At 38.0% G+C, this 12,705-nt stretch overlaps 1 protein-coding gene across 1 annotated transcript; it reads right to left on the bottom strand.

The window, feature by feature from the left end:
* Nucleotides 1-814: 814 nt before the first annotated feature.
* Nucleotides 815-7,112, bottom strand: LOC120433623 (C-type mannose receptor 2-like). The gene is made up of 5 exons (XM_039600171.1): nt 7,055-7,112; nt 2,171-2,554; nt 1,666-2,016; nt 945-1,244; nt 815-831 (listed from the first exon to the last, which is right to left on the bottom strand). Exons 1-5 carry the CDS (start codon nt 7,086-7,088, stop codon nt 815-817), a joined length of 1,086 nt encoding a protein of 361 aa, XP_039456105.1. The 5' UTR covers nt 7,089-7,112.
* Nucleotides 7,113-12,705: the final 5,593 nt, after the last annotated feature.

Below are 12,705 nucleotides of genomic sequence, written 5' to 3'. Positions count from 1 at the left end.
TAACTGAACTTAACCACACTGATTATTCACAGGGGTTCTGAGAAAGGCAGCACCATTCTCACATAACATGACTCACAGTATCAGGTCTACACAAACTCGTGGGGTCCATGCAGTGAGAGTGTTGCTGTCACTACAGTAAAATTGGGAGTGGGGTCAGGCTGGGTGTTTGGAGTGGATATTTAATCTGACTTTATGTAATGAAAGTAACATGAACATCCCATTCATTATCCAGAACTCTCTTCCATATAGCACAAAGTGACACAGGATGGAGAAAGTGTGCAGCAGGAAGAAAGTCAAACACACTGGAAACATCTACTGGACAAATGAGGAAAAACCACAACATCAAATAAATTTTACTCTTTTATTTGTATTTATTTGTATTTGTAAGTTTTTTTTTAAATCCCTAAATTACAGTTTAATTTATTTACATTCATCTAATCTGAGTTTGTGCACCACTTCCTGTTATCAGAATATCAAATTTATAATGATCATAACTGTTAGAGATTTAAAATGAAACCTAGAAGAACTCATTCATCCTTTTGTATATAAATATAACGAATAGCATTTATAGTCAAAGCTATGGGAAGAGCCTTTAAGTAAGGGTTACTCAAGTGTGTGTGTGTGTGTGTCACATTATATATCAGACAGTCAAGAGGAAAATAATAAAACCATATTACTTCAGTGCAGATCAGATTAGATCAATATTGTGCCATTTACAGCTATAGATTTGATTTTTGCTTCTAGCTGAAATTTTGCCATCACCAAAAAAACAAAACACAAAGTGACACACAGCAGAAAACTACAAAATCACAATTCACTCCAGAATGAAATCTGTAATAAACGGAGAAAAGACAAATCTTATTTTGCCTCGTGTCTAAATTCTAAAATAGTTCTGAAGTCCTATTTAAAACAAAAAAAATTGTATTTCGCATTTTCACTCTGACTGACCCACTCATGCTGTCCTCCACTCTCCATGCCCACAGCCCTGCCACACTCCTCAGTCTTTCCCTCTCTGCTCCACTTCTCATAGCAGACCAGCTTGTCATTGACCCAGAACCACAGATCCAGAGTGCAGGAGTAGCGCAGGCCGAGCCAGACAAAAGGACTCGAGGTGTTGCTTGCTTTGTCTTGGACCCATCCCTGTTCTTGAGGGTTAGTGATGGAAACCAGGTTCCTGTGAAACTTTCTGCAGTAATCCAAGGCCTCCTCCCAGGTCTTGTTTTCTTTGATCAGGATCAATTTATCTGACATAAAGAAAAAACAACACATTCAGTTGAATCTTTGTGAGCATTAATCATCAGAAACTCTCTATGCTGTTGATTTTGTTCCAATGAAACAAAAACTACATAAAGCTTGTGTGTTACTCTGCCCTCAGTAGAAAACAGTATAATAATATTAATGAACTTTGTGCAGACAGGTCGACAACATCCTCAAATATTTGTGTTTTTAAACTTTTAGGAATCCAAAAGCAACTTCTCTCCATATTTACAGACAACAGAGACTTTAAAATGTTTAAAGTTATCCCACAGATATTTAAAGTCATCTGACTGTCAACTAAGTGTATTCATGTTTATGAGATTAATTCAGCATACATGCATATGTAGGTGGAGGAAAAATATACAACATGTTCAGTTGGATCTTGTCAGTGATTCCAGTGAAACTCACCATCATAACAGAAGAAGGGTTTTTTTTTGTCACATTCATCAGAGCTCCATTTTCCTGATCTGTTTAACAGAGTCATAGCACATGTCTTGTTGTTTTGTTTATCATTGAATAACTGCATATCCCAGTATCTGAAAGAGAAATTACTCCCATCTGACCACCTCCAGCTGTCTCTGAACAGACCGACCCACACACTCATCTTACGGCCAATGAACAGAGCCTTCATTTCTTCTCCATCTACCTGATTGAGTCCACTGGCCAAGTCAGTGTATTGGGATCTGCAGTAGCTCTGAGCCTGTGTCCAGTTCATAAATGTTTCAATCAAATAAAATCTTTGAGTGCCTTTCTTCATTTCTATGTAACAAACAGAAAAAACACACAAAGACATCCCTCAATAATTTGTCTCCTGAAATTATTTCTGTATTTTATTCTCAATTTACAATTATGTAATTCCATTATATTTTTATATCATGATATTATAATACTATTTACTATCACATCTCCTCACCATCATAGCAGATGAACCACATAGTCTTGTCACATGAAACATCTGCCAGCTTTTTATCTCCATTATTGTATCTTTTCCTCCCACAGTTCCCAGGCGGCTCATTGTGTCTTCCATTCAGATTCCAGCTGCTGTCATTTTGAATGTATTCCACTCCTGGCAGAGACCAATGCCACGTCCTGTTTCCACCTGTGTTGTTGTTCAGTCCAATCCAGGCTTCTCCTTGATTCTGTGTCGAGTTACGGAGTCTGCTCATGTCTGTCATGTCAAACACTTTGGCCAGGTCTGTATATTTCTCTCTGCAGTATCTCTGTGCTTCAGACCAGCTCTTGTTTTCTGCAATAAAGTGGTACTCATACAGGCGGCATGTAAAGAAGCAACACTGACCTAAAATACAGAAATATGATAAACAAAAAAGTCACATTAGCAAATCAAACATTAGGTTGAAACTGTCACATAAATGAGACTCTGACTGCAGTGATTGGGCACATATGAGAAGACTGAGTGAATCTAAGCTAAAGTCCAGTTGCATACATGCAATAGGTCCGGGTACATGGAAAATCTTGTGCACACTCTTCCAAAAAATAGTAATGTCAAAGTATCTTACTGTATATTTTACAGTTTTGTACTGTCTTTCTAGGATATCAATAAATTTACATAAGTAGACTGTGATCTTACATGTCAAAGGTAAAATAACATAACATCACTGTAAATATAGTAAAACACAATTTACTTGTTTTTTAAATATATTTTTTTGTACATATGCATATTTAGATTGTAAAAATACATCCAGAAATGTATCATAATTTCACGAATATTTGTCTGTTATGTGAGAGAATGATCTGTTAAATTCAAATGTAATACTATGGAAAAATATATAAAATGATCGAAAATTAATGAGAATAATCAATAATTAAAGGAGTATTTGAATTATAATTTTGCTGAAAATTTCATGTCACCTAGGTCTGATTCAATAATTCAGAGGTAACAAGTGAAAATATAATTAATAGGAATAAAAGCTAAAAAAAACATATTGTGGCGTGTTGGGGGAACAGCTAGTTCTCTCCCATCATGCTTTGGGACATGTGCTGCTGTTTAGATGTTCTTGTTTTATTGTTTATGGTTACATTACTTTTAACTGTTATCTTGAATGTTGTGTTTACGCCGTGGTGCAGAGTCACTGACAGTTGTTGTTTTGTAGAGAGAGTGCTGTACCATGAGTGACTTCTGTTGTGCTGTTGTTGAACCTTGAGGCACATCTTAGCACCAGCAAGTGTTTTAATAAAGAACTCCCCCTACCAGCTTGGAGTTGAATAACAAGTTCAATCTCTGTCTGTCTGACCTTTGTTGTTAAGATTCCTTTGCATGCCACAACGCAAAACGTTGCACGGCCAGGCTGTGCTAATTGTAAATTTTGAAAAAGAAGTGTAGAGGTAGGAATTGAAATTAATATAAATCTCAACGTTTTCACAACATTCCTGAACAGAAATAGGCCTCTGCACCTGGGTTGAGGGTGTGGCCATGAAAACAATGTGACATGTCATTGGATGTTGGAACACATAATAACATGACGCTAAGCATCGGCAAATGAATGTGAACAAACAACAACAAGGTCGCGGGTATGGCTGCACTGTAGGAAAAAATCCTAATATGAAGGTATTTTACTGTGCATTTTACAGTATATAACATGATCCCTATAAGCTTGTGTTACATCACATAAGTATTATTATCATTGCTAGTTAGGGCGATCGTGGCCCAAGAGTTAGCAGTTCGCCTTGTGATCACGAGGTTGCCGGTTCGAACCCCGGCTCGGACACTCTCGGTCGTTGTGTCCGTGGTCAAGACTCTTCACTAGGGATGGGTACCGGTATCCGGTTCTGACATAAACGGTAGTAACCAGACTGAAAAGTATTTCGGTCCTTTTTTTTTCCTGAGCTGTAATACACTTTAGATTCTAGCCAATCATTTTACGTATCCAAGGATAGTAGGCGGGGCCAGGTACGTACGTTCTTTTAGAGCAGAGCTACAGATAAAAAATGCCCAAGGCGAAGCGGTCAAAAGGCTGGCTGTACGTCACAGCAAAACATGCAAACTCAGCAGCCTGCAACAAGTGCTTTAAGCTGATACTGTGATACTGTCAAACAGTGGCGGTCCTAGCCTGTTTGGCGCCCTGGGCGAACACTCCCTCTGCCCCCCCACCCACACACACACACACACAAAACATGTTAAGGATTGTACATTAACATAAAACTGTTGTTCACACACACATATGAAGAGAGAGAGAGTATGCATAGTATGCAAACGGCTACCAAACAGCCATCATAATTCGTCATACAATGAGAACAGGACAAATCAACAATTGACAATGACTAATTAATATTAAAATCTGTAACATAATGTATTGTTTGGAGTTTAGTCTGTTACTGTTACTATTTTTACCATTTCTTCTTGGGGCAACTGTAACCCACATAATTTCCTTAGGGATTAATAAAGTATTCTGATTCTGATTGTTTCAGGATGACCTGCCATTATCCAATGACACATCTGTTTACCTGTATCATTTGTTCGTTTCTCCTCCTCTTCTTTTCTCTTTTTTCTAAACTGAGCACCTGATGGCTTTGAACTTTTCTTGTCCATCTTCCATTGGTTTTAATTTTGCACTCCAGTATGAACACCCATCCTTCAACCCGAAGATCACCACAACATAACCTAACAGACCTACACCTTAGTTCACAGATTAACTTTGTCTATGGTTTATTTCTGGGATTTCACACAACCCAGGATTCAAATCATGAATACATAATGGGCTTGGATTTACAACATTATGAATGAAATGTGCTCTATTTGGAAGCAGCAGGTCTCCCTCCCCTTTCGACGGGTTATGTGTGAGACTTTAAATCATCAAACTGTAAATTATAAATTTTAAATTGTTATTGATCCCTTTACCCCGAGTCCTAAAGTGTATATTTATTTTCTTACTCTACTATATTTATTGTTTGTTTACTTGCACTGCTGTAACTGGAGCCTCGTCGTCTCGTCTCTCTATATACTGGACTGTATGTAGCGGAGATGACAATAAAGTTTACTTTGACTTCAGCAGCGAGCAGGCGCACCGAGGGCTCTCGCACTCTCGCGCTCAGTTTTTGTGTATAGAATTTCGAAAAAACATCGGTGCAAATTATAAGTCTGTATCATAATGTCCGGTGTTTTCGTGTTTGTTGTTTTGTTTTTATTTTGTTTTATTTTGCGAGTTGGTTATTAGATGCTGCTCCAGCCAGCCAGAGAATCCCCACCGCCCGCCCTCTCCTCCCTGTGCCGCAAGCAGCAGGCGCACCTCGCAAACGGAGGGCGCCTTACTCCCAGCAAATGGGCGATAGAAAACCGATCGGTGCCTATGACATTCCCAATATGCGCTGGCTGCCGTCGGGGCAGCATGAGTCTGACATTTTTTTTTTTTTTTTCATTTTTTTATTTTTGCCGATGCCCGTGATGCCACCCCCCATCATGATGCTGCCCTGGGCAACCGCCCGTGTCGCCCGTATCTAAAACCGCTACTGCTGTCAAAGGAGGTAACACCTCAAATCCGATGAAACACCTGGCGACGTATAGCGTGTTTTTTTAAAGCCGAGAAATGCGCCGTGTTTGATAGCTTGCTGCGAGACCTCACACCGAGCACATCTACTGCGGGTGTGGTGCCTGTTATCGGACCCGGAGTTAGCAACATCCCCCAAGAACCCGAAGAGTAGTCCTGGCCCCTAGCCCTGCCAGCGTAGCAGAAATGATGACGGATGATGATGGCAGCAGCAGCCGTTCTTCTCTGCGTGAGTAGCTTAATGTTGTTCGTGTATAATTTACGTTGAGTACGCTAACCACATTATTACATTAATGCATGTAAGGTGAACTAGCAAACACCGTCGTAGTTACATGCGGCTGTCTTCTTGTTTGATGGCAGATACTCCCTTCACCCTGGCCAAAAAGGCTAAAATGACCAAAGAAAAAGTGGAAAACAGTTAAACGTGAGAGGTTTTTGGACAAAGTTTGTGTTTTTAAGCACTGCTTCCAGCCAAGAGTGATACCATATATGCCCTATACCTGCAGAAAAGGCTAACATTGTTATCTTTTACAAAATAACAGCTGAACATGAGAGGTTTTGGACCAATTTTGTGTTCTCCATTCTTTAAGCACCGGTTTGAGCACCGTTTAAGCACCGCACCGTTTCAAAAGTACCGGTTTGGCACCGGTATCGGATAAAACCTAAACGATACCCATCCCTACTCTTCACCTACCGCCTACTGGTGTTGGCCAGAGGCGCCGATGGTGCGATATGGCAGCCTCGCCTCTGTCAGTCTGTCCCAGGGCATGCAATCCATTATTATTTAAACCAACTGTTAACTGTATATTTCTGTACATTTACGTATTATGATTCATATTGCCACATTCATTGACCTTGTTTATAGGTAATTTCCTTGTTTGATCACGTTAAAATGTTCCTCATTTAATGTCTAAAAGCACTTGAAAAAAAATCCCATGTAAAATTAGCGCAACAAACTCTATTTTCATTACTGAAAATGACCGTATTTTTATGGGACAGTTATTTTCTGTTATTTTACTGTCGTATTTTGGCGCCCCAGCTGCCGGAATATCACCGTTTTTTCAAGATGCTTTTTCTAACAGTGCAAAGCTGAGAGTAAAAGTCAAATAAATACAAATACACACATACATATAACATATAAAACAAAGTGCCTGCAGAGGTATTATATAAGATTTTTTTTTAAACAGAATTTTTTAAAAAAACACATCAAGTAGTAATCAGTAGTAATTAAGTAGTAATCTACAGTCATTTTATTTAAATTAAAAAAAGTATATTTGATGAAACAATCCACTTACCCATCAGAATAAGCAGATACAGACTCCACTGCATCTTTGATCTGACAGATGAAAGTGATGTTTTATTACTCAAGGAAACAAAGATTTGAACAGAACTTCTTCGATGCACACTTTATGTCAGGAAAGAAAAGAGGGATTAAACAGCAAGCCAAATAAAGAAAAATATTGTGAACATTATGAACCAGAACAGACATTAATTCATTTTAAATAATTCAGCAGCTCATTGAGAAGGTAATGAAACTATTAATGTTACTCATCTTGGAAGCTTTTGTTATTTTAAGCTCACAAGTCTTTTCAGTAAAAGTTGTGCAAGATAAATGTTTCTTTTTTGTAACACATGACAAAATATTTTAAATATTCACTACACATCCCCTCTGTATCACAATCATGAAATGATATTACAGTTTTGATACTTACATGTCCAGATTTCTTCTCTACCCGATGTGTTCATGAAGACAGCTCTCAGGTAAATATTGAAATACAGTAAGGAGAACTATTTTTGTCCTGGTCAGGATTTAAATATTAAAATAAAAGTCTGACTTTCCCTCTGAATGAATGATCCACTGATGTGAGGGATTTTTATATTCCAGTTATGAAAGATGTCATTTGCATTATAAGTAAATAGGAAAAGGGACAGAAAGAGAGACCTCTGTCTTACATGTTTAAACATGTTTAACTTATGTTTGAAAAATGATGCAGGACTGTTGGATTACCAGGATAAAGTTTCTGCTTCCTACATTTGAGTCATTTTAATAAATTTGACTATTAAGGCACACTGAGTAGCTAACTCTACTTCTGCTTTCACTCATAAACAAATTCTGTGCTGTGAGTGGAATCCAAACATCATGCTTAGTGAAATGATGTCTATGTTTGTGTAAGGAACACAGACTTTAACACATGACCATCAGGTGTCATGGAGGCTGAGACCTCTCGGCTCGACTCCGGCCAGAAGTGAAGTGAAAAGATGTATCTCTGTTGTGGGCAGTGCGATCCTCTATGGTGTTGCATGCTGGGGCAGCAGGTTGAGGGTCACAGATGCCAACAGACTAAATAAACTGATCCACGAGGCAAGTAAAGCTGTGGGGATGGAGCTGGACTCCATTAAGGTGGTGTCTGAGAGGCAGATGTTGTCCAAGATAAAGACAATGTTGGATAATACCTCCCACCCACTCTATGACGTACTGGCTAGTCACAGGAGCACGTTCAGTGAGAGACTGAGATTACCAAAAAGCACCACTGAACAACACAGGAAATCATTCCTGCCTGTGGCCATCTCCCTGTACAACTGCTCCATCTAACACACTTTACTTGATTTTTATTTATAATCACCTCTGTTAATCCTTGATATTTATAATTGAGTGATCTGTATATATTAGTGCTATTTCTTAAATCTCGATTTTAATCATCACTATTCATTTTAAAGCTCAGTTTTTAAAATCTTACAATGTAACTACAGCCCAGCCCATACAGCAGTATATTAATGACCAACTTTATATTGCAGTTGTTCTCCTGATTGAAGTTTGGTCCATTAACAGCATCCTGCCATGCGATTACATTTGTTCCTAACCATCGGGATCCCTCATTCAGTGGAAAAAGTTAACGTTCATCCTCCAGCATCACTGCGTTTATGTTATGCTAACCATAGCTGCCCATATGGAAAAGAAATAGGAAAAACTTATAAAAGACTTGCATCAGCTTTAGCTTGCTTCATATAGTGAATCATATAAGACTTATATGATTTACTCATGAAAGTGGCCACTTTCTCATTACTTACATATATTGTTTTAGGAAGTATCCAAAACATACAAGTTTCATTTATATAATTTTTCAAGGGATCTTATATCTGTTTTCACTCTTGTATGCTTTTCATACAAGTTTCACACAAGACAGATACAAACTTTATAAGATTTATATATATCTTTTCCATATGGGAAGCACATCATTTTATACCAGCCAGCCCAACTACAGTAAACCTACAAAAGCCACTGCTATTATGTTTTCTGTCTTCATTTATGCCGGAAGTGATAGCAGAGCTGTACGTTTTAATTTTTGCTGTGGCGGTTAAGCTGTCGGGTTTTGGCTTCACGACCCTCCTTCATGGTTTGTACATGTTGAAACTCAGTTTGCTCTTTGTATGCGTTTCGCCAACGACGCCAATACCATCATGTGGTTGCCTTGCGGATCCACTGTCCACCCGCCATGTGATGACCCTCGTCTGGGATCTCAAGGGAAATTCATCGCTCTCAAGGTGCTGCAGCGTTGCTACTCCCTCTCCGATGCAGAGCAGGCCAAGAAACTCCTCTCTCTCTCAGGCCTGGGTGATGGTACCACTCTCGAGCTCACGGAGAGCATGCTGTCCTTGCTAGGAATGGATGACGGCAGATTCCTCTTCACTCAAGACTTCCTCCGACACTTGCCAGTGCAAGCTGGTAAGCCTGGTAAACATACGGGTACCACACTTTGAAAAAGACTGAACTAGAACAACCAATCATCTCAAATTTTTACTTTTCCTATGAAGTGTTTGTTAGTGCTCATTGCAAGGCAAATGAGTCAGTGTAAAGGTCTTTTTTGACACAAACTGATACCAGATGTTACTGTTGTTTTAAATCAGGGCTGTCCAACTCCAGGCCTGAACAGCCAACAAGTTTAATATGAACAACTGAATTTTTTTCAGCAGTATCACTCAGATGTGTACAAGTGTCATAAAATAGCAGATTCACTCATTGCACTCCTTTGTACGCTTACATATAAATATAATATAAAAATCATATAAATAATACAAATATAAATGAAGAAGTTCACTCTTGTGAAATTTTCATTGTTCACCCACAGTGGGTGCAAAACAATAAAACTGAAGTACAGAAAAAGAAAACAAAGAGCACCAGCCACGGAGCAAAAATATTTCACTGCACTGTCATTGATCACCTTTATTAATAATTTATTATTTTTCACATCATTGATCATTAATAAAATAAGCACAGATATGCAATCAATAAACAAAATATAGTTGAAGTATTTTTGCCTTGTACAGCATTCACACTGAGTTACTAAGTTTAATGTGAACAACTGTCTGTGAAGGTTCTCAGTCATCCAGGTCATCGTAGTCTAAGGAGCTTGGAAAGAAAAGCGTCTGGACTTCTTTAAGTTGGTTGAATATGTGAACAACTGAATTTTTTTTTCAACAGTATCATGAAATAATACACACTCACCCATATGTGTACAAATGTCAGAAAATAGCAAATGCACTCAGTGCACTCATTTCTACACTTTACATATAAAAATAACTTTCTTCTCTTTCTACAGGAACTAGATTCTTCTCATGACTGATGTGTGACAGAGTCACTGTGGTAGCTACAAACTTGCAGCCCGGGGGCCACTTGCAGCCAACGTCGCCTCTACTTGATGTGAAGAAATATAATGCAATTTGGCCCTTGAAGTTTTTTTTGTTGAGGACTTTTTTTGTTGTCGAGTGCGATGTTAAAATAAGTTCTTTAAAACCAAAAAATGATTTCATATGAAGGCAATATGAGCAGAGAATAGAAACATGTTGAGGTTTGTCTGTGTTAGTTCAGTGAAAGAATCAAAAACTAATGTGTACACTTATGTCTGCAATTGTATTAAGTACGAATAAAATAATAGCAGAAGTGCAGCCACGTGTCTGCCAGAAAGAGAGGACCAATTTGTTTATTTGGTAGTTCAATGAAAGGCTTCAGTTAGTTAAGAGTGAGGAAAAACAACTTGCATTCATGTTTGTAGTTTTGTCTTCTTATACAATATTTCAACTTTAAAAAACAAACAAAACACTATTTATGGAAATGTTTGTGGGCTTTCTTGTTTGTTTGTTTTGTACTACTTGAACACTAAAGTGGCCCTCCAATGAGATGACAGTGCCAGCAGTGGCTCACTCCTCATTAAAGCTTGAGACCCCTGGTCATGTTATTGAAATCACACGGTAAAGTGATCTTTGCTTACTTTTTGATGTTTTGATCATTTTATTTGCCTTGAAGTTCTCTTTCAAATCAGCAGATTCTTCTCATATTTTGCAAAGCATCACCTCATCATGACACTGACACACATTTTTATGTAAACCTGGAAAATACGGAAGTTTTTAGGATTTAGAAACAAAGCAAGGTATGATATGCAAAGTTGGAAACACATTTTAATAACTGTCTAGTCAAAGGGTTTGAGAAATGTCAAAAGAAAAACAAATAAAAATAAAGTATTTGTGCTTAAGGTTGCAAGCACATTAGCAGAAGTAAAGAACTGTAGTTCATGCAGTTATTGGTAAATACAAAACAAGCTATTTGTATCCGTGAACAGAGGGTAGCTTTGTAGATTGTGATCCTTCACTGCCAAGTAACGTCAAGTCATCAAGTGATTTCTTCAGAGCAACTTTAAGAATGTGCTTAATTTAAAGATAACTTTTTCAGATCAATTAAAAAGAAACATGTTGACCCGCACTAAGAGTTCTGCCTTGTGGTTTGTGGGAAAAACTTCATAATGTAGCAGAATAATGAATCCAATCACACCTTACACAGCTTTACAGATTTAAAACCAAACAGTGCTGACTGTGATGGACTCATTACTGACCTCTGTTACAGTTAACTGAACTTAACCACACTGATTATTCACAGGGGTTCTGAGAAAGGCAGCATTTTTGTTGCATCACCATTCTCACAAAACATGACTCACAGTGTCAGGCCTACACAAACTTGTGGGGTCCATGCAGCTTGAGTGTTACTGTCAGTACAGTAAAAGTGTGAGTGGGGTCAGGGTGGGTAATTGGAGTGGATATTAATCTGACTTTATGTAATGAAGTAACATGAACATCCCATTCATTATGTCAGGAAAGAAAAGAGGGATTAAACAGCAAGCTAGATAAAGAAAAATAGTGTGAACATTATGAACCAGAACAGACATTAATTCATTTTTAATAATTCACCAGTTCATGAACAAGCTGATAAAATCATTAATGTTACTCATCTTGGAAGCTCTTGTTATTTTAAGCCTGTAAGTCTTTTCAGTAAAAGTTGTGCAAGATAAATGTTTATTTTTTGTAACACATGACAAAATATTTTAAATATTCTCTACACATCACCTCTGTACTACATACATTAAATATATTACAGTTTTTAAACTTACATGTGAGAATTTCTTCTCTATCCGATGTGTTCATGAAGACAGCTCTCAGGTAAATATTGAAATACAGTAAAGAGAGCTCTTTTTGTCCAGGTCAGGATCTGAATATTAAAATGCAAGAGTCTGACTTTCCCTCTGAATGAATGATCCATTGATGAGAGGGATTTTTATATTCCAGTTATGAAAGGTGTCATTTACAGAAAGACAGAAAGAGAGACAGAGACAGATTCATCATGTGTTTGATAAAATGATGCAGGACTGTTGGATTACCAGGATAAAGTTTCTGCTTCCTACTTTTGAGTCATCTTAATAAATTTGACTATTAAGGCACACTGAGTAGCTAACTCTACTTCTGCTTTTGCTCATAAACAAATTCTGTGCTGTGAGTGGGAAACAAATATCATGCTCAGTGAAATGATGTCTATGTTTGTGTAAGGCACACAGACTTTAACACGTGACCATCAGGTGTCGTGGAGGCTGAGATCTCTCGGCTCGACTCCGGCCAGAAGTGA

The sequence above is a fragment of the Oreochromis aureus genome, linkage group 3 (genome assembly GCF_013358895.1).
Source record: "Oreochromis aureus strain Israel breed Guangdong linkage group 3, ZZ_aureus, whole genome shotgun sequence".
In the NCBI taxonomy this organism is placed as follows: Eukaryota; Metazoa; Chordata; class Actinopteri; order Cichliformes; family Cichlidae; genus Oreochromis; species Oreochromis aureus.
The sequence above is the reverse complement of the archived record's forward strand: the minus strand, read 5'-3'. Positions and strand labels throughout refer to the sequence as shown.